The following is a 20,545-nucleotide window of genomic DNA, read 5'->3' on the forward strand; positions in this document are numbered from 1 at the left end:
GTGCGTGTTAAATAGATACCATATTCGATTATAAAGTGTGTATCTCTGTGCAGGAGCTGGAGAGGGTAGGATGATGAACATTTAATGCAACCACGGTACAGAACGCAGAAAGGAGCTGGCTAAAATACGTTCCCATAGGGGCGCCTGGGTGGCTTAGATGGTTGAGTGTCTGACTCTTGATTTTCGCTTGGGTCATGAGCCCGGGGTCCTGGGGGATTAAGCCCTGGATCAAGCTCCCTGCTCAGCAGGGAGTCTGCTTCTCCTTCTGCCCTTCAGACCCCCCACTCATGTACACTCATATGTGCTAATAAATAAAATCTTTTTTTAAAAAAATACCTTCCCATAGTGCTGACTGGGAGCAGACTGCAGGTGGGTGGTCACCTCTAAGTTTGTCTCCCAGAGTCTGCCTCCTGCCTTGAGTGTCAGCCCCAAGTGAAGGGAGCTTTCCTGGAATGCAGACTGTTAGACAAACACTCCGGTAAGTGAAGGGCCTGAGAGAAGAAGGGCTCGCTGCCTGGGAAGGGACTCCTGTGTTGGGGATAGAGGGAGGAGTGCCAGCTTTGGTTGGTCAGGGCCAGGTGTGTGGGCGCCTTGATGCCTTTTCCCACCTGAAAACACACTTCTGCTTATAAAAGGAGCTGCAGGGGACCCCTGGGTGGCTCAGCAGTTTAGCGCCTGCCTTCGGCCCAGGGTGTGATCCTGGAGACCCGAGATGGAGTCCCACGTCAGGCTCCCTGTGTGGAGCCTGCTTCTTCCTCTGCCTGTGTCTCTGCCTCTCTCTCTCTCTCTCTCTCGCTCTCTCTCTCTGTGTGTGTGTGTGTGTGTGTCTCTCATGAGTAAATAAAATCTTTAAAAAAATAAAAATAAAAGGAGCTGCAAAAAGGACTTTATTGTTTTTAAGTCTTTAACTTTTTTTTTAACAAAATGAAGTTTTTATTTTTATGTTTTTTAGATTTTTATTTATTTATTCATGAGAGACACAGACAGGCAGAGACATAGGCAGAGGGAAAAACAGGCTCCCTGTAGGGAGCCTGGAGTGGGACTCCATTCCAGGACCCCAGGATCATGCCCTGAGCCAAAGACAGACGCTCAACCACTGAGCCACCCAGGTGCTCCTGAATGAAGTTTTAAAAAAAGGAGTATCCCATTAATTCTGAATCTCAAGATCTTGACAATAAGACACCAAGGCCTCTGTACTTGGTTTTGTTTTGTTTTGTTTCTGTTACAAACAAAACTATGGGAAAAAAATCATATAAACTGCTTTGGAGACACCAGAATAATTACAAAACTGGATCCTTCAAAGGAAACATATTAATACGGGAATTCCTAATAATTCATCAGTTAACAGAAAGTTACCTGCCCTTGGTATTCCACTGGTTTCAGCCCTGCATAAATGGGCACGAAGCTGCTGGCCAAGAGAACCTAGATGAACACAATAAAGAAACAGCTCATTAACATAGGCATTAGCACATGTTCCACAAAATTAATTTATCTACTATAAAAAGTTTTCAAAAACTAACAATGGTTAGTATAAAAAATTAAGTCAGTCCTGTATAGCTCAAGTGCACACAGGATCCAGTTAAATAGAAGATAATACTTTTAATATCTGAAAAGACCCTAAAGAGATATGAACAATTCAATATTCTGTGACTTAGCTGACTTTACTTAAGTAAAATTGGGATTTTAATTGTAGACAGCCAAGTCATTACATTAAAACTCCAGGTAAGTCTAAATTCTTGAGTATGTACTCATAAATTATTTACAATACTCTATCATATACTGTAAAAATCATTCTACAGTTACATCCTTGGGGCGCCTGGCTGGCTCAGAATGTAGAGCCTGTGACTTTTATCTTTTTCTTTTTTAGACTTTATTCATTTACTTGTCAGAGAGAGAGAGCAAGCATGCACAAACAGGGGAGTGGCAGGCAGAGGGAGAAGGAGAAACAGACTCCCCACTGAGCAGAGAGCCCATTGGTGTGGGACTTGATCCCAGGACCCTGAGATCATGACCTGAGCTGAAGGCAGGCGCTTAACCCACTGAGCGACCCAGGTGTCCTGAGCCTGTGACTCTTGATTTTGGGGTCATGAATCTGAGCCCCATGTTGGTTGTAGAGTTTTCTTTAAAAAAGTAAAAATAAAGTTGTACTATTATCTTTCAGGGGAGCACTCCCTTCTGGTTATTACAGGGGACACTAGCCTGCAACTTGGAGGTGTTCTGATTTGTCACCAGGATGTTGTTAAGCAGAGCGACACATTTCCTGTGCTAGCAACATGGTCTGGATATATAATGAGATAGTGGCAGGTAGGGACACCAATTATCCTTTATCTTCCTTTGAAAAAGGCAAAAAAGACTGTCATTTAAAATATTGCCATTTCTTCCAACAGAAGAAGCTGGGCATTGGGAACTTTTCTGACATATACATGTTTTATTTTCGAGTATAGTTTCCAAATCACTACTGTTCTATTTGGAAAGACACAGCAGTAGATGCTGAATATTTAAGCTATCATCTTTCAACTAGTAAGCGAAGATGCTACAGCTATTTGTTGTGAAACATTTCATGAGACTCCGTGGGGGGGACCATATATTATTCAGAAATGGATTATGGCCCCAAAACTGATTTGTAAATCACCTATGTAGAATTATTTAGAACTCAGAGGGCATTTCCCTCCAAAAGAAACAATAATATAGGTATGTTTTCTGAGGTGAGCAGTCAAAGGCCCATTTATTCTCAACTATGAATAAATAATAGATCTGGTCACCAGCAAAATGCACTTTCTGTAGGAAAAGGCCTCTCTGGGCTTCAACCTGACACAGCTGGAACCCATTTATTTCTACATGTGTACCTAGAAGTTGGCGCAGGCTTTCCTAATGCACTGCTTCCTCCTCAAAACGTGCCTCCTGGCTCCTCTGTGCCCAGAGCTGCTGAAGGGAAAGGGTCTGTGTGTCCGGCAAGGTCGGTCAGTCCTTCCCAGAGCTGATGCTTGACAGATACCTGTTGTTACTTAGCCTTCTCTGAGGTAGGAATGAAGACCCCTGATGCTTCCCCACCAGTCTGAACGACAGGAGAAATGAGGATTTCCCCATGTTTTGGGGGCTTGTGGAGTACAAGGGGAGAGGTCCTGGTTCTAACCACCCTCACAGCAATGGGCTCCAGACAGGTGGCCCAGGAACACCTGGGGTGTCAGATTGGTGTGGTAGCAAACTCAGTGGTATAGTAGCACAATCCAAGGACTCCAGCAGGAAAGAAGGAAGGCAATGACATGTCACGCACCTCTGTTGTCCCGTGCTGGTGCTCTGTGCCAGAACCAGCTCCATATTTTGTGTGCCCAGTGCAAAATGAAAACACAGGTATTAAAAATGAAAACACATAAGGACACCTGGGTGGCTCAATCAGTTAAGCATCTGTATTGAGCTGAGGTCATGATCCCAGGGTGTTAGGATGGAGTCCCACATTGGGAGTCTGCTTCTCCCTCTCCCTCTGCCCTTCCCCACTGCTCATGCTCTTTCTCTCCTCTCTCTCAAATAAATAAAATCTTAAAAAAAGAAAAACCTTCAAGATATGGATAGCAGGGCATCAAACCAAAGTACAATGGCAATCTTGCATGAGATTTTGATAACCATCTACAAAGAAGAGCGAGTGTAGACAGGCATATACTCAGGCATTACTTTCGAAACGTGCAGCTTGACAGAATAGTGTGCTGTGACATTAGGCACACCCAGTGCACAAAGTGGCAAAGCAGGAGTGACATTATCACACGCTAGTCGGGGACTACAGGATAGAAACCCACTCTTTAGAACCTAATACATCAGCAATTGGGTGTTTTTCAGAGAAAGGCTGTTGCATTCCCCCTAACTAAATTTGGCTCTGTCATCAATTGGCTACTCCCTTAAAAAAAAAAAATTACAGACTCTAGGTATGTTTTGCAGGCACACTGTGGCTATTTAATGCAGTTATTTGGCAAAATGCAACATGATACTGTAGCAATAACTGGAGCTCTTTGTGGATGGCACACATATTGTGAGATTGCAGTACTTAATGCTCTTTAAAGAAGCAAAGACACTTTGTAACTATAACGATTTATTACATTATGCTGCACAATTATATCTGCCCTGCAAAAAAAAAAAAAAAAAAAAAAACCCCAAAAGCCAAACAAACAAACAAACAAACAAAAAAACCCACCGCCGAACAGACCACTTCCATAAGAATCGGAATTATGTGGGGTTTTCTTCTCCCGTGTCAGAGTACAATGTGAAGTTCACGAGTTAATGCTTGGAATTCTTGCAGTGTTTGGTTGAAAAATGCTATTCAATTACCTTCCTACAGATAAGAACAGTACAAATCCTCCTAACTGATTCGAAGAGCGCATTGGACGGGAAAATACCTGTCACTCTTCCAAATCAATGTATTTATCCTCTCATACTGCACTTTTTCCCTTTATATGCACTGCTGATTTGTATATCAACCTACGTTTAGTGGGGAAAATTAGCTTCCACGGATGAGAATAAGTGGCTTTTCTTAGTCTGCCTGTGGCCATTTTATTGCCAGCAGAGAGGATTTTCTAAGGAAAGAGACCAACACTGGCAGACTCCGGCCACTTGAGAAGATAGTAAGTGTGAACGTGTCCTTCCACGCTGTCTCATTGTTTTCCCACTGAGATTCTTCTCACCAGTAAGTCTCAATACATGTAGAACAGGGGTTCTCAACAGGAGAGGGGAAGGGGTGTCTTTGTTTCCTGGGGACACTGAGTGATGTCTGGAGACTGTTGTGTGTCTCACGTGTGTCTGTGTGTGTGTGTGTGTGGGGGGGGTTGAATACAACTGGCATCTGGTGGGTAGAGTCCAGGGATCCCTGTAAACATCCTATAGTGCACAGGATATACCACCTCAGAGAAGGACCAGACCCCAATATCAGTGACACCATGGTTGGCAATACTGATGCAGAAATCAGGGTCTTGCCATTCATGGCCTGTCACAGAGCCCAGCACTTTAAGCAGTGAATGTAGGTTTAAACATTGATCTGTTTTTGTCTCGTTTTTACTAAATATACAATGATAAAAATAAAAGTTAGTTACTTCCTGCAGCAATTGTACAAAACATTGCCAAGTGCATATTCAATCCACGTTCTGACTAGCTCTTTTCATTTCACATTTTATAGAAAAGGGGTGTTTAGAAAATTATGTGGCCCGGCTTCCTTAGAGAATAAATTCCCAACAAGTTTCATTTATGCCTAAAGTTTGCTGTGGAGTTTAATGAGGATCTGGCTGTTTATTCAGAACCTGCTGGTGTAGTTGAAATTCAAAGACAGATTCAAATTTATCTTCCCCAGTCTTCCCAAGATAATGACCAATCTTAAATTCAGGCCTTATTTCACCTTCAGAAGGCTAAATGTGAGAAGATCTTGCTATAAGAGCATTCTTGCTATGTGTGCAGAAATATAGGACACCGTAGCAACGGAGACTGGCTGGCTCTTCCCAAGAGGGACACGGGAAATAGCCCTCCTGGGAATACATATTCACGAGCATTCCACTGGGTCAAAAGACCAGCTCAGACCACACATGTCCATCAGTTTTAAAGACGAAGAATTCAATAACTGGTACTAATTCAGACAAGTGGCAGACACTACCACTCCATGGCACAGTTACTTTCAAAACCATTTCTGCTCAGCTGTGGAAGTGACATAGGGCTTCCTTATAAACAAAGAATTTGCCTCCCTAATCACAGTTTGCTGAAGGCTGATATTAAAATGTGCTTGGATTTCCTGATTGTGTGTTTCCTTGTGAAGAAAACTAGCCCAGAGTTCAGGGGATATCTGTGTAAAGGAGCTCCCAAGTGAAGGAGTTGCTACAGACCATAGCACACATGAAAGAGAGTCAACAAAAGAGTTGGTAAGCTCTCAGGAGGACCTGAGGAAGCACTTCCACACACATTATATACCTGATCTCTGAAGTAATTTGTGGGGTAGGTGGGAAAGTGTGGATGCCAACTTGCAAAGAAACCAAGGCACTGAGAAGTTGTGCCAACCATCCCATCCACACTCCACCGCAGACAAGCACCAGGCTCTTCCATTGCCAAAGTACCATCTGCCTTTGCATAAAACGATCTCCATTTGGTGTTGAAAGTAACCAACCCACAGGCACAAATGATCACTGGATTTTATCCTCCAAGGGAACATTTTCATCCACCCCTCAACTCACCCCACAAAAGAGTGTGGCATCCAAAATGAAATCTCTCCGAGATTTCACTTCATGAAAACCAAAAGTGAGGCATCTGGAGGAGGGGGCCTCTTGGGCTCTGGTTTAACTATATAAAGGGATTTTCCCTCTGGGGGTCATGTCCTACTGGTATGGTACCATATATCACGTGTGTCTCCCTGTCTTGGCCTCTGTCATGCCTGGGAAGGGGGAGCATACACCACACAAGTAAAGTCTGGGCAAAATAATATCTGAAGGCCACATGTCTGTCCTGTAGTGGCATACAGGGAATGGGGGTCGGGGGGAGCCACCAACAACAACCCTGAGGATCAGGCTGCTATAACCAAATACTATAAACTGGGTGACTTATAAACAACATTTATCACAGTTCTGGGGACTGCAAATGCGTGAACATGGCATAGGCAGATCTGGTGTCTGGTGAGAGCCCACTTCCTGATTCATGGACAGCCATCTTCTCACTGTGTCCTCTTATGGCAGAAGGGGCTCTGCGGTCACATTGTAAGGGCACTATTCCCATTCACGAGGTTCTCCCTTCATAACTTAATCACTCCCAAAGGTCCGACCTGCTAATACCATCTCATGGGGGCTTGGTTCAACCTGAATTTTGGTTCGTTCAAAACATAAAAAACATAGCATTCCACCTCTGGCTCCCCCAAATTCACATCCTTCTTGCATGCAAAATACATTCAATCCCTCTCAATAGCCAAAAAAGTCTTAAGTTGTTCTATCAACTCAGAGTTGAAAGTTTGAAGTCTCACCTCAATATCTAAATCAGCTATGGGTGAGACTCGAGGTACCATTCATCCTGAGGCAATCTGCTCTCCAGCTGTGAACCTGTGAAATCATGACACAATGTGCTTCCAAAATATGTGGTGAGAAGGCACAGGATAGACCTTCCCATTCCAAAAGGGAGAAATAGGAAAGTGCAAAGAGGTAACACGTTTGGAGCCAAGTCTGAAACCCAATGGAGCAAATTCCATGAGACCTTATGGCTTGATGACAATCCTCCTTGGCTTGATGTTGTGTCTTGCAGGCCCATGGTGGCAGGGTCCTGCCCCTACACTTCTGCTGGGCAGAGGCTGGGCTCCACCTCTGTGTTGGTTGTCCTGAGTCTCCTGCCAGAGGCTCCCCATGGCTTTCCTCTTTGTCTAGGGTCTTTACAGTGACCCCACTCCCATGGCTCTGAGTGGGGTGAATGCCAAGTGAGAGGGGAGGCTGTGCCTGCACTCACCCTTGTACTCTAGGCTTCTCAGGAAAGAGGCAGCCCTGAGCATCCGTGCAATGCCTCAGGGGTCATACTTCCTCCGTCTTGGACAATAGTCCTGGCTTCTTTACATGGCTGACAACATCCTCTTGAGATGGCTGTTTGGCCACACCTTCCAGTTCTGTTCTAAAGACGCTGCCACTCTTTTCAATAAGGACAGGCTGAGAATGGTCCAAATCTTTAAGCTCTACCTGGCTTTTGATAAGTGATTCCATCTTTAAGCCATTTCTCTCGTCTTGCATTTTATATAAGCAGTCAAGAGAAACCAGGCAGCTCCTCCAGCACTCTGCTTAGAATGAGGCCTCATCAAATACCCATTTTTATCTCTCACGAGTTATTCCTTCCAGAAAACACTGGGAGAAGAACACAGTTTAGCCAAGTTCTTTGCTACCACAGAGCAAGGAGGGCCTTTCCTCCCTCCAAGACTACGTCCTTGTTTCTGTCTGAGACCTCATCAGAATGGCTTTACTGTCTGTAGTCCTACCACCTTTCTGCTCATGGTGCCCCTTAGGGAGTCACTGAGAAGATGACAGCTTTGTCTCCAGTTCATCTCTTTCTTGTCCAAGCCTTTAAAGGTCCACTCACAGCAATGTGGGCTCTTTCTAACGTGTACTTTTATGCTCTCCCACCCTCTGTCCATTACTCCCTTCCAGAGCTGCTTCTTAGCCACATGTCTAAGTATTTGTTATAGACACTCCCCCACATGTCAGGCCCGGTTTCCTGTCCTAGACCATTTCTGATGCTACAGCAAAATTTCACAGGCTGGGTGGCTTCTAAACAACAGAAACTGACTTCTCACATTTTTGGAGGCTGGCATGTCCAGTCATGGTGCGGACAGATTCAGTGCCTGCTGAGAGCCTGCTTCTCGCTGTGTTCTCACAAAGCAGATAGGCTGAGCTGGCTGGCTGGGGTCTGTTTTATCAGGGGACTAGTCCCATTATGAGGGTTCTACTTCATGATCTCACTCTCAAAGGTCCACCTCCTGATGCCATCACATCAGGGATTTGGGACTGACTATGAATTCAGTGTGGGGTGCTAGAGACATTCAGACCATAGCACTGAGTTAAGTCACCGTGGGCAGAAGATTCAGGATACGATGGAAATTCAACCCTAATTGGGATCTTTGGACCACTTAATTGGCCAACATAGGTTCTTAGAAAATATTCAGCTATCATTGCAGATAGCAAATGAAACAATCATCTTTCATGCAACTAGAAGCAAAGTGAATGAATATAATTTATGAGTCATCACACAAAAACAAAAGCCAATGATGAAGAGGTCTAAGATCATATGCAAAACAGGGTAGTAATCCACTTCCTGAGATACTGTAGGTGTAGGTTAGTACACTGTTCTTGAATATGAATGACAAGTAAGGGGGAAAATAATAAAATGTGCAAGAAAGGGTGACTCCGACACCACAGAAAGAAGGCTGTGACACTTCCTACAGGCATGCTGACCAGTAACGTGTGTGGCTTACAATCTGACTTGTTTACTATTTACTGAATACTGGCTGTAATCAACAAGCATACGGGGCTTTCCTGCCGAAAACACACTTGTCTTGCTTTATACATTTGTTCTCCATTTTAACACAGATTGACTTATGTCCATTTCACAACTGGACAAACTGAGACTCAAATCTAACTAGTCCCCAGGGACAGTGTCAGGAAATGAGAGGCCTAGATATGAACACGGGGAGATGCACATAAAACATGCAATATTCCAAGAGACCACACACGTGTCTGCGTGCACACACACACATACACACAGAGGACTTGACATACATAGACATATACGCACACACTTTAGAATACAAAGACATCCAGTTTGTAATAAAAGGTGCAGTCAGGGAAGCCTGGGTGGCTCAGTGGTTGAGCATCTGCCTTCGGCCCAGGGCATGATCCTGGAGTCCCAGGATTGAGTCCCACATTGGGCTCCCTGCATGGAGCCTGCTTCTCCCTCTGCCTGTGTCTCTGCCTCTCTCTCTTTGCCTCTCATGAATAAATAAAATTTATTTTTTTTTAATTTTTATTTATTTATGATAGGAATACAGTGAGAGAGAGGCAGAGACACAGGCAGAGGGAGAAGCAGGCTCCATGCACCGGGAGCCTGACGTGGGATTCGATCCGGGATCTCCGGGATCGCGCCCTGGGCCAAAGGCAGGCGCCAAACCACTGCACCACCCAGGGATCCCCCATGAATAAATAAAATTTAAAAAAAAATAAAATAAAAGGTGCAGTCAGCTGGTGGCTAATAAGCTCAGCATTAAAAAAAAAAAACATTAAGAACACCAGTCAGTAAGAGAATAAATAAGTTAATGATAAAATGGGTATAAAATGCAACATTGTAGTTTGAAATCCCTAGTATTTAGTACTCTCAGATTCCTTCACAGCTACCAATTGATACCTGAAGTACTCTACCTCTGGTTGCAGCTTTAGTCTTTCTGTGTCATCTCCAGAATTTACAAACACTGGGAAGTAAGCCCAACGCTGTGTTCAGAGCCAGGTGTGCAGAGCTCCCAGGAGACTGGAGTGTGCACCGTGGGGTTGGGGCTGCTTCCTCTCTTGGCTTTAGGAGGCCTCCCATCTCCTCTTGAGGGACATGGAAGCACCAGCAGGCAGCTTCCTCACCCTCCCCACTGCACTGGGCAGTGAACAGCCATCCTGCCGCGTGGCGCTCCACACGATATTCCACCACTGGTCTCTTGGTTACTCAGAGCACAGAAGCTGATGATGCACCAGGAGTGGGTTTGCTTTCTTTCCCCTCCATGCCTTTTCTTCTTCCCTCTTCTAGTCTCTACCTGGTCTTACTGTTGAACTAAATGCTTCTTGGGTATTCCAGGCATGGACTTCAGACATTTCATAGCCACTATCTGCCATCAAGGAACTATCCATCCTTCCTATTTTTAGGTTGGAAAAAGGTTAGAGCATTCTGCTAAATATTTAAAATGCTTCTTGTATAACCTAGGATAAATGTTAATTATTCAATTATTCTCCTTACAAGATATTACACATTTTGTGTCAACTATTTCTCTTCTGTTCAATGAACTCAAGTAATTACACCAATTCTCTGAATAGTTATTATCTAAAACAAAGGAAATTGAAAAAAAATCATGTTTACTTACTGCAGTAGTTTGCTATTGCTGCTGTAACAAATTACTACAAACATAGAGGCTTAAAATAACACCAATCTTTTACCATGCGGTCTTGAGATTAGAATCTGTCGTGCAGCTAAAACCCAGGTGTTGGTAGGGCTGCATTCCTTCTGGGAGGGTGTAGGGGAAAATGTTTCCTCTCACTCAGACACTGGGAGAATTCATTTCCATTGGTTGCAGGACTGAAGTCCTCTTTGCTTTGCTGGCTGTCAGTGAAGCAGCCCACAGGGCCCTCCTGCCTCTATGCTCTACTTGCACGAGGGCTCTACAGCTCATAAAGAACAATGGCCCCCAAGGAAGACCTCCATTTTTAAGAACTTAGGTACTTTGGATCCACCCAGACAATCCAGGATCATCTCCCCATTTTAAGATCTTTACCTCAATTATATCTACAAAATCCTTTTTGCCATGGGAGGTAACATATCCACAGGTGCTAGAGATTAGGGTGTGGACGTCTTTGGAGGCCATTATTCAGCCAACCACATTGCCATATAAAAGAAATTGAGAGGGGGATAATTTTATCCAGCATGTGATGTAATCAAGCACAATGTTGGACATCTGGACCGTAGTCCAGCTGGGCCACTGACCAGCTAACTTATTTTGTAAAGGTCACTAAACATAGGATCCAGATGCTTTCTTCTTTTGTTGTTTTTGTTTTAATTTTATTTTTTTATTCATGAGACACACACACACACATACACAGAGAGGCAGAGACACAAGCAGAGGGATAAGCAGGCTCCATACAGGGAGCCTGATGTGGGACTCGATCTCGAGACCCCAGGGCCATGCCCTGGGCCAAAGGCAGGCCCTAAACCGCTGAGCCACCTGGGGATCCCCTTGTTTTTGTTTTTTTAATTAGGCTCCATGCTGAGCATGGAGCCTAATGTAGGGCCTTAACTCACAGCCTTGAGATCAAGACCCATGCCAAATTCGAACGCTCAACCCAGCAAGTCACCCAGGCAGCCCTTCTTTTGTTTTCAATGAAGCCATTGTAACAGATGCCACCTCAGGTCATTTACGTGTTCATATTCACCGACTGACCACATATGTTGGAGCTGGCCCTTTGCCAGGCAATGGGACTATCACAGTGGACAAAACAGAGCAACCCCTGCCCACCTGAAGCTTACATTCTACTGAAGAAAGAGTGACAATAAAAACTAAGTAAAGCAGTAAAATATGGGATCAGGAACAGTGATCGGTAAGTTAGGAGAGGAGACAGGAAATACCAGGGGCTCTGCTACTGTAGATAAGAGTAGCCAAGGACGGATGCAATGAGCAGGTCATAACTGCAATGCATGGCTCCTGTCTTCTGACAAAAGGGAACACAGTCCTGCTGCCGTTCCAACCAGAAGAGGTCTTCCGGCACACTGGCAGCTCCTTGTATCTGTGTTGAGATCAGCAGGTTGTGACAATTCAGGCATGGACTGACCAGTTCCTCCCTTTATATTTTGCAAGTCTCCATAAGATTATAGGAAAATATTTCTAATACTTCTTTTTCTAAGACAGACTATTAATGTGTAAGGGCAAGACTGGCATAGTCAGCACACCAAGTAAAAATATTCTAATCTATTAAGTCACAAAGTAATTTTACTTGTCAGTTCAACATTTCATTAGGTATTTCAAATTATATCATTCACACAGTAAAACTTGAACAGTAAGACTCGATAGTAAAAATCAATGCATTTATCATGTAATTCAAGCAGAACTTTTACCAGTTCCTCTCAATCCATCTCCCCCTGCTGTATCCAAACACACTTTCTCCATATTATCTGAAGCTGGCCATAATTCCCACCAAAGGGAAACCAGAGAAAAAATTGCCCGGCTTTTGTAGGAAAAGAGCACTCTTTCCAATTTACAAGTATTTGATGTATTACCTTAGCAAGCACACTGTTATTTGCAACTCTAGCCAAAGTATTTCCCAGAGATAATAAATTCGCAACCGAGCAACTTTCAAATGTGTCTGGATAGGAAAGCATGAAAACAAAATGGGAGAATGAACTGGAACATTACGTTGGAAAGTCAAGAGACCTGGGGTCCAGAATGCATTCCCACGGGCAGCCGGTATGACCTTGAGCATGTGACGTAAAATCTCTCCACCTATTTCTCCTCTGCTTAAAACAAAACAAAACAAAACAAAACAAAACAAAACAAAACAAAAAAACAATAACAGGGCAGTAATCACACCTGTCCTACCTGCAGAGAACTGAAAAAGGCTGCACATGTACAAAGTCTTATGTGAACCAGGAGATACCAGCTATGTCACTCAGGGAACTTAGTACTGTGATGCTATCCAGCCGCGTCGGTGACCTGAATACGGGTGTGCTGACGATCATGAGAAAAGCACAGAAGCAGCGCGGGGGTCTCTGGAGCCTCTGAGGTGGCCACTGAGGGACACTGGTTCACCCATTCATCAATCACATCATTTAGCGAGCACTCATCATCTATCAGGCTTGATGTGAAACCCTGGCTCTAAAGAACGTGATGACGTTCGCCTGTGAGAAGGAATTAAGTCAGCCCTGGATGAATTCCTCAAATATGACATGCATGTTACCTGGGTTACCTTAATGAGGTCCTCCCTGGAGGAAAAACTGGAGACCAGGTAATTTTCTCTGGTTTTGGTGTTGGTGATAGATACATGCAGTCGGTTGTGGGCCAGCTCATGGGCGTTGGGAGGAAGAATCAACTCCATTCCGCTTCTAAGGAAGAAAAAGTAACCTGCATTATTCACCTTCAATTATTGAATGCCTTGTAGATATCTTAATAGGGAGAACGCTGAGCTGAGCGTGCCGCGGTTTATACAGAGCATCCTCAACACTCTGTCTTCACATGCGTTGGTGGAAATGTTCTATATACACATATATACCTCAATCGGGCCATGAAATCATATCCAGGTGTAACTGCCCCAAAAGACTGCCTTCGGATTTCTTCAGCAAACTTGTAGGTAAATTCATTACACTCCTGAAAAAGAAAATGAGTACGTGAACCTATGATTTGTAAAGAAAGAAAAAATTCCTTCTTTTTCCAGCATTCTGTGGCCACCACACAAGGTACCTGGACCCTAGATCTTATAAACCCAACCCTTAGATTTCAGGTGCTCCTTTCCTTTACAGGTGTATTGCCTTAGCAAGCACACCACACCTGGCCCCCTTCACCCTCGGGTCTTAGCTCCCAGGCAAGCTATGTGTTCTCCCAAATCCAAACTTTTTTCCCCTTTCTTTTCTTTCTAAACCACCTCAAATGGCTTTGCCCACATCTGGGAAATCCTCGAAAGCTCAATTTTGATTCTCATTTATTAGCACATTGTTCTACACATTTCTCCAACATGGCTGACCTCCTCTCCCATCCCAAGTCTGTGGCCTCTGAGGTAGTGCGATTGCAATACTACTGATTACTCACAGCAACACCAATGGCCAGGGAGGCATCGTGATGAGTGCTGTTTGTCTTTGGAGATCACTGTTGGGCATTGTTTTTTTTTTTTTTTAAGATTTATTTATTTATTCATAAAAGACACATAGAGTGGCAGAGACATAGGCAGGGGGAGAAGCCGCCACCATACAGGGAGCCCAATGCAGGACTCGATCCCAGATCCTGGGATCACGCCCTGAGCCGAAGGCAGACACTCAAGCATTGCACCACCCAGGTGTCCCTAGGCATTGGTATTTTGTAAGAGTCCTGAGTGGTAAGGAGAGGGGAGCATCTAACATGCTGGGATCTACAGATGCAGCTTCTGTTAGCTCGTGGTCACATAACCATGCAAGGTGGATACAATACCCCACCTGACAAGTAAAAAAACTGAGATTTGGAAAGATTGGACATCTTTCCCAGTTATCTCATCAAAATAACTCCAGAGTCAGGATCTGAACCCAGGCCTATCTTTTCTTTATTAAATCATGCATTAAGCAACCTCTACAGGGTCCTAGGCACTGGGATTCAGGTAGAATGAGAGACAAAGAGCCCATGTCCTCATGGGATTTAGGACTGCCTCAGTGCGTAAATCCCCGAGAACTAGGAGAGTGCCACGACAGTGTGGTAAGCAGGAAGAACCAAGCCTTCCACCCCCAAAGATCCCACATTCTAGCCTCTGGACTCCGTGAATGTTTCCTTATACAACTAAAGAGATTTTACAGATGTGAATAAGTTAAAGATTTTGAGATGGGGCAGTTATCCTGGATTATCTAGGGGAGTCCAGTGTAATCACAAGGATCTGTATAAGTGAAAGAGGGAGGTGGAAATGTCAGCGTTAGAGAGAGACATTTGAAGATGCTGTGCTTGGGACGCCCGGGTGGCTCAGCAGTTGCGTGTCTGCCTTTGGCTCAGGCTGTGATCCCGGGGTCCCTGGTTCGAGTCTCACATCAGGCTCCCTGCATGGAGCCTGCTTCTCCCTCTACCTATGTCTCTGTGTCTCTCATGAATAAATAAAGTCTTAAAAAAAAAAAAAAAGGGATCCCTGGGTGGCGCAGCGGTTTGGCGCCTGCCTTTGGCCCAGGGCGCGATCCTGGAGATCCGGGATCGAATCCCACATCAGGCTCCCGGCGCATGGAGCCTGCTTCTCCTTCTGCCTGTGTCTCTGCCTCTCTCTCTTTCTCTCTGTATGACTATCATAAATAAATAAAATTAAAAAAAAAAAAAAAAAAAGATGCTGTGCTTATGTCTCAAAGATGGAGGGAGGGGCTCTAAGCTCAGGAATGCAGGCTGCCTGCACAAACTGTGAAAGGCAAGGAAACATTCTCCAGAGCCTCCAGAGGGAGCTTGGCCCTGCGGACGATTTGATTTTTCCAGAATTATGACCTCCAGAAATCTAAGAGAATAAAAATGTGTTGTTTTAAGTCACTAAGTTTATGGTCATTTATGGTAGCAGCCACAAAAAACTGATATAGTGGGTGTCAGCCACGGTTTCCCTCCAACGTGACTTTTGGGTGAGACAGAAAATGTGAGTAGGAGCTGGACAGGACATGGAGGTAGGTGAGAAAGACTGGCAGGGACAACTGTGAGCACAAGCCAGCGAGGGGTACTGACCTCAAAGCCATCATCATTGAGCCAGGAGAGGACTAAGTCATGAGAGGTGGGGGGGGGGGGCGGGAGGGGGGGGGGGGGGGGGGGGAGCTCAGGAGACATGCTGAGAAATCTGGATCCGATCCTAAGTCAAAACAGAGCCCTGGGGCTGGGAGGGGAAGGTAGGGGGAATAAGACAATCTGATCTATGTCTGTGAGGTGGGTGGTTTGTAGGCAGAGAACGGATGCAGCCTGCTGTCAGGAAGCTGCTGTAAGGGGCAGCCCCCAAACTATGTGCTCCTTCTACTAAGCCAGACTGCCCACTTGGCCTACTTTCTTGTATTAATTTTAGTTACAGACACACACATGCACACACACACACCATACACACACTCCCATGATCAGACTGGAAACTTATTAGGCAAGGACTTACTCATCTCTGCGTTCCCCACTATATCTAACACTGTGCCTTGCAACTTACGGGCTGAAAAAAGGCTGCAGCACTGAGCTCTTACGTATGGGCGTCTAAATTTGCCTACCACCTAAAATACACCAGGCATCAGGTGCTCCTCTTAATTATACATGCATAAAAGCTCAGAACTAGATTAATTACTCACGTATTTTTCACAACACCACAAAGCTCGAGGAACCATCAGCAAGAGCTGAGCTAACATGGATGTGAATAAGTAGAAAACAGTTTGCTCAAAACCTCAAAGCAATCCTACAAGTAGTGTATTCCAAACTCTAAAACAAAAGGAAATAAACTTACATCAAATGGCTGAGAATTTGTTTTGACAAACGAAAAATGAGGACGCTCTAGGTCAATAGAGAGAATCATTCTGCACCTTCCAATGTGAGCACCCAGGATGTCCTGCCCCTTTACCCACCTACAACCAATGCCATTATACCAACACCACTAGACGGTACAATAGGGTTCATCGAAAAAATACACAAGAACACGTAATCTAGCTTGAAATAATGATCTCACGTCTCAAATTCAGATCAAGTGTCAGTGTGTGAACATCACAGAATTTCAGTGAAGTGGCTGTATTAGGGCAGAATTTCCAAATAAAGTCAATTTTACATGACATTTTATGCATTCCTCAATCTGAGGAATTATTTATTTATTTTTAAAGATTTTATTTATTTATTCATGAGAATGTACAGTGAGGAGAGAGAGAGAGGCAGAGACAGAAGCAGGCTTCATGCAGGGAGCCTGACGAGGGACTCCATCCAGGGTCTCCAGGATCACACCCTGGGCTGCAGGCGGTGCTAAACCGCTGAGCCACCTGGGCTGCCTAATCTGAGGAATTAAAACCAAGTCTATTCAATTGCAAAGCTGAGGATCTGCCTCCCTGAAAGAAAAAGGTGACGCGGAGGAGGAGGAAACAACCCCTTAGGAGTCCCCAGCCTCTTGAGAGTTCTGGAAAGGAGCTGGCTTGCAGTCCAAACCATAGGATTCTGCTAGTGTGTGTGTGTGTGTGTGTGGGGGGGGGTAGTGCTCACACGTTACGTATGTGTTCACTGCCTTCAGGTGCTCACTCCATGCAATCCGTTCACAGCACTCTTCCCTTCTTGCATTTCCAATAAAGCAACCGTACAAAAACAGGAGGAAAACATAAGTGGATTCCCATACAACTGGCCTCAAATCCTGTTTCTCTTTCATACGGAGCTCATCCTCGATGGTGAGAACAAGATTCTGGATGTTTATGATTTTATAGTTTTGACATTTTATTTATTATTTTTAGAAGATTTTTTTTTAATTTACTCATGTGAGACACAGAGAGGGAGGCAGAGACATAGGCAGAGGGAGAAGAGGGCTCCCTGCAGGAAGCCCAATGCAGGACTCTATCCCAGGACCCCGGAATTATGCCCTGAGCTAAAGGCAGATGCTCACCCACTGAGTCACCCAGGCGTCCTAGTTTTGACGTTTTAAACGTGACTTAAATTTATTTTGGGGCCTGAGTATGCTAATTATTATTCAATTGTTGTTCAGAGCCACCAGAGTATGTAAGTAATGAATGAATATGCCATTCTGCACCTACAGAAGACAGTTCTTAAAGTCAGGAAATGTACGATTGCTGTCTAGAAATGGAAAACCTTTTTATGACATAGACTGCATTAAATGAAATACCCAATGAAGGCTTATTCTCATTACTTCTGGATAAACCGCCTGGAATTCAGAATTTTTTATCTGTGAGAATCAAAAATAAACAATCTCTGCAGCCTTCCACTTAGCAGAAACCATTGGCCCAATTTTCCTTTATACACCTGTTTGTAAATGGGAGGGAGCAAAGCATTATCGGCCCCATTTCCCAGGCCTTGAAAACAGACCCTGTGTTCTCATGATCAGATAAAGAAGAAATAGCCTTTGCTTGAAAGAAAGAGCCAGAATTTTATGACTAAATAGACACTCAAGAGTAAAAAGAGGCATTTGATTTCCTTGCCTCACTGTCATCCAACATAATCTTCCCCAAATCCAGAGCAGAAATCCGTAATAATTAAATTAAAAAAAAAAAAAAAAAAAAAAGCCTTGACCTTTCCTGTTACCCAGGAAAAGGATTATTTGTCTGCAGTTAACTTAGTAGAGCCAACGTTCATGCCTGCCGCTCAGTGTTGATTTCTTAACAAGGAACGCAGCCTAGTTACTACTTCATTACCTCTAGTTTTTCTGGTGCCGTTAGCAGGACAGAAGCCACCAAGGATCCCGCAGAAGCCCCTGCAAAGGCCTTGACATCCTTCAGGAGCTTTTTGCCATGTCTACAAAGTGCGGATGCTGCCCCCAAGTGGTAAATGCCCAGAAACCCGCAGGCCGCAAACGACAAGTTGATGTGCTTCATTCTAGCTGCGAAATTGAGGACACACAAAAAAAACAAAAATGCTGTAAGTTGGTATAGTTCTTTACACACTGGTGTGTTGTCCCATGTCTCATCGTTCCAAGACGGTTTTAACGTATAATTCTCTGTGCTGAACATAATATTGTCAATAAAAGTCAATAAAAGTACCCAAATTTTTCACGAAAACTTTTCTTCCCTCTCCCCTTGGCCCCATGTAGTTTTATTACTTATGAAAAGTGCCAACATTTCATATGTATTTATCTCCTGGATTATGCTATCTACAATCTGATGTGCCCCGGGTAGAAGCAGATCAGTAAATTACAATTGCCTTTTTTCCTGACCTTTTGAACCTTTTTTTTGGGGGGGGGGGCTACTATTGTGGAAGGTAAAATGGCTGGGCACTAGCACATTCCACAGAAAGGACACACGTGGTCTCCTTTGCAAGTGCATCACCGCATTGCTCGCCTGCCCCACACTTGCACTGCAAGCATCCATATATATGGATATAATATATATATATTTAATTCCAAAAGACAAAAACAGGATGCCCACGATTCTTGCATAATGCAACGAGCCATCATTCAACAGTGAAATATTTATTTCATTGCCTAGTTTCTCAAGATACATGAAGGCCGCGAGAGGCAAGGGCAATTGAAGGCTGCAAGGACCGTCAGGCACAGTCCCGGCTGACTTGTGACCGATCTCAGGACAGAAGCGCGTTTCCGAAGCCTCAGTGGGCTGCGTGTCACCAGGTGCGGGGAATCGTGAGGCCACAAAGCTGCACACCTGGAGGTCCTCGGGCCTCCTCCCTGCCTCCTCCGGAGCCTCCAGGGGAGGCACAAGCCCGCCCGGGCCTCGAGTTTCGGGCCGAAGACCTCCGCTGTGTGCAGGGAGGAGCCCCGGCCGCGGCACGCCTCCTTTCTGCAGCCGGGGTGGGGGTGGGGGTGGAGCGGCGGAGCTCGGAGCGCAGGAAGCAGCCCCAGCCGGACGCCTGGGGGCGCAGGGCGGGGGCGCCGCCGCTCCAGCCCGGCGCTGGGGGCTTGCTCCGACCCGCCCACCCCGGGGGAGCCGCCAGAGCCCGCCCCGCGCCCGGCCCGCGCCCCGCCTACCAATGCAGGCTCCAGGCACTTCCATGCTGAACCCCCTTCAGCGGAGCCGTCACTCAACAAGGCCCCGCCCCCCAGGGCCGGCCCGCGCTCGCCGACTGGAAGGTCTCGCGGGAGGGGTCCGGGCGGGCCTACCCGCGCAGGGCTGCGACGTCACCATGCGACGCAGGCATCCCTGGGCCCCGCCCACCCCATTTAAACCCCTGGACTCAACATGGCGGCGCACCCTCGGACGCTTGACCCCGGCGTCCCCGGGCGCGGGTAAGGGGCAACACTTTCGTGTTCAGTGCTGCTGTCCTCCATACGCAGCGATGCGTGTCCGTCCGCCTGCGAGTCGTAGCGCCACCTGGGGGCTGGCCCCTCCCCGGCGAGGTCGGTGACCCTGAACGACCCTCCCGCGCCGCGCGCGCCCCGGAAGCGCTTGCGTGTCTCCCGGAAGTGGTTTATCTTCCTCTCCCCACCGTCGGGGCGGTGCCGCTGGCGGGGAAGGCGGGGTGCACGTGCCGGCTTGTGGAGAGAGGCCTTCCTAGCGCTTTCCGCGTCTGGCGGTGCCTTCCCCGTTCCTGAGTAGCCTTTTCAACGGAAGCGTAATCGGAGAGGCCGGGCCGTGGCTGTGGGCAGCGGCCACATCGTCAGGCGCCTCGGGCCGCCGACCCAGCGCTGCTTGCCTTCCCTGTCTGAGCTTCTCAGGTGATTTTCTGTGTGAAACGGGATGGTGGTAAAGACGCCCGTGCCACACGGCAGGCCTGCAGCACTCGGCCTGTGGCTTCCTTTGGTGGCGGCCGTGGGCGTGTAGAGTCGAGAGATGGTGGTGCTTTGGGTGGTGGCCGTGCGGCCGACGTCCCCTGTGTAGGCCCCGTAAGCCAGCCTGGAGCAGTCGCAGAGCCCCGGGGAAGGTCCCCCAGGTCCCCCTGCGTGAGGACGCTCGGAGCAGTGTGCGCGTCCTGCCCTGGGGCGGGGGCGGGGTCGCCTCATGGCCT

The 20,545-nt window shown here is 46.1% G+C and overlaps 1 protein-coding gene across 7 annotated transcripts in view; it reads right to left on the reverse strand.

Annotated features, from left to right (window-relative positions):
- PNPLA4 (patatin like phospholipase domain containing 4) overlaps positions 1 to 19,864 on the reverse strand; it is a 112,864-nt gene extending 93,000 nt beyond the window's left edge. For 2 of the 7 annotated variants that reach the window (XM_041740616.1, XM_041740617.1), the window contains exons 1-5: positions 19,569 to 19,717; positions 18,283 to 18,467; positions 13,494 to 13,588; positions 13,182 to 13,326; positions 1,357 to 1,422 (exon numbers count right to left, since the gene is read on the reverse strand). In XM_041740616.1, coding sequence (XP_041596550.1) covers positions 1,357 to 1,422; positions 13,182 to 13,326; positions 13,494 to 13,588; positions 18,283 to 18,467; positions 19,569 to 19,593 — 516 coding nt within the window. In that variant the 5' untranslated portion in view covers positions 19,594 to 19,717. Of the gene's footprint in view, positions 1 to 1,356; positions 1,423 to 13,181; positions 13,327 to 13,493; positions 13,589 to 18,282; positions 18,468 to 19,245; positions 19,475 to 19,568; positions 19,718 to 19,791 lie in introns of those variants that run through there. The other 5 variants (XM_041740614.1, XM_041740611.1, XM_041740612.1 and 2 more) reach the window with 5 other exon arrangements.
- Positions 19,865 to 20,545: the final 681 nt, after the last annotated feature.

Source organism: Vulpes lagopus, chromosome X (genome assembly GCF_018345385.1).
Source record: "Vulpes lagopus strain Blue_001 chromosome X, ASM1834538v1, whole genome shotgun sequence".
In the NCBI taxonomy this organism is placed as follows: Eukaryota; Metazoa; Chordata; class Mammalia; order Carnivora; family Canidae; genus Vulpes; species Vulpes lagopus.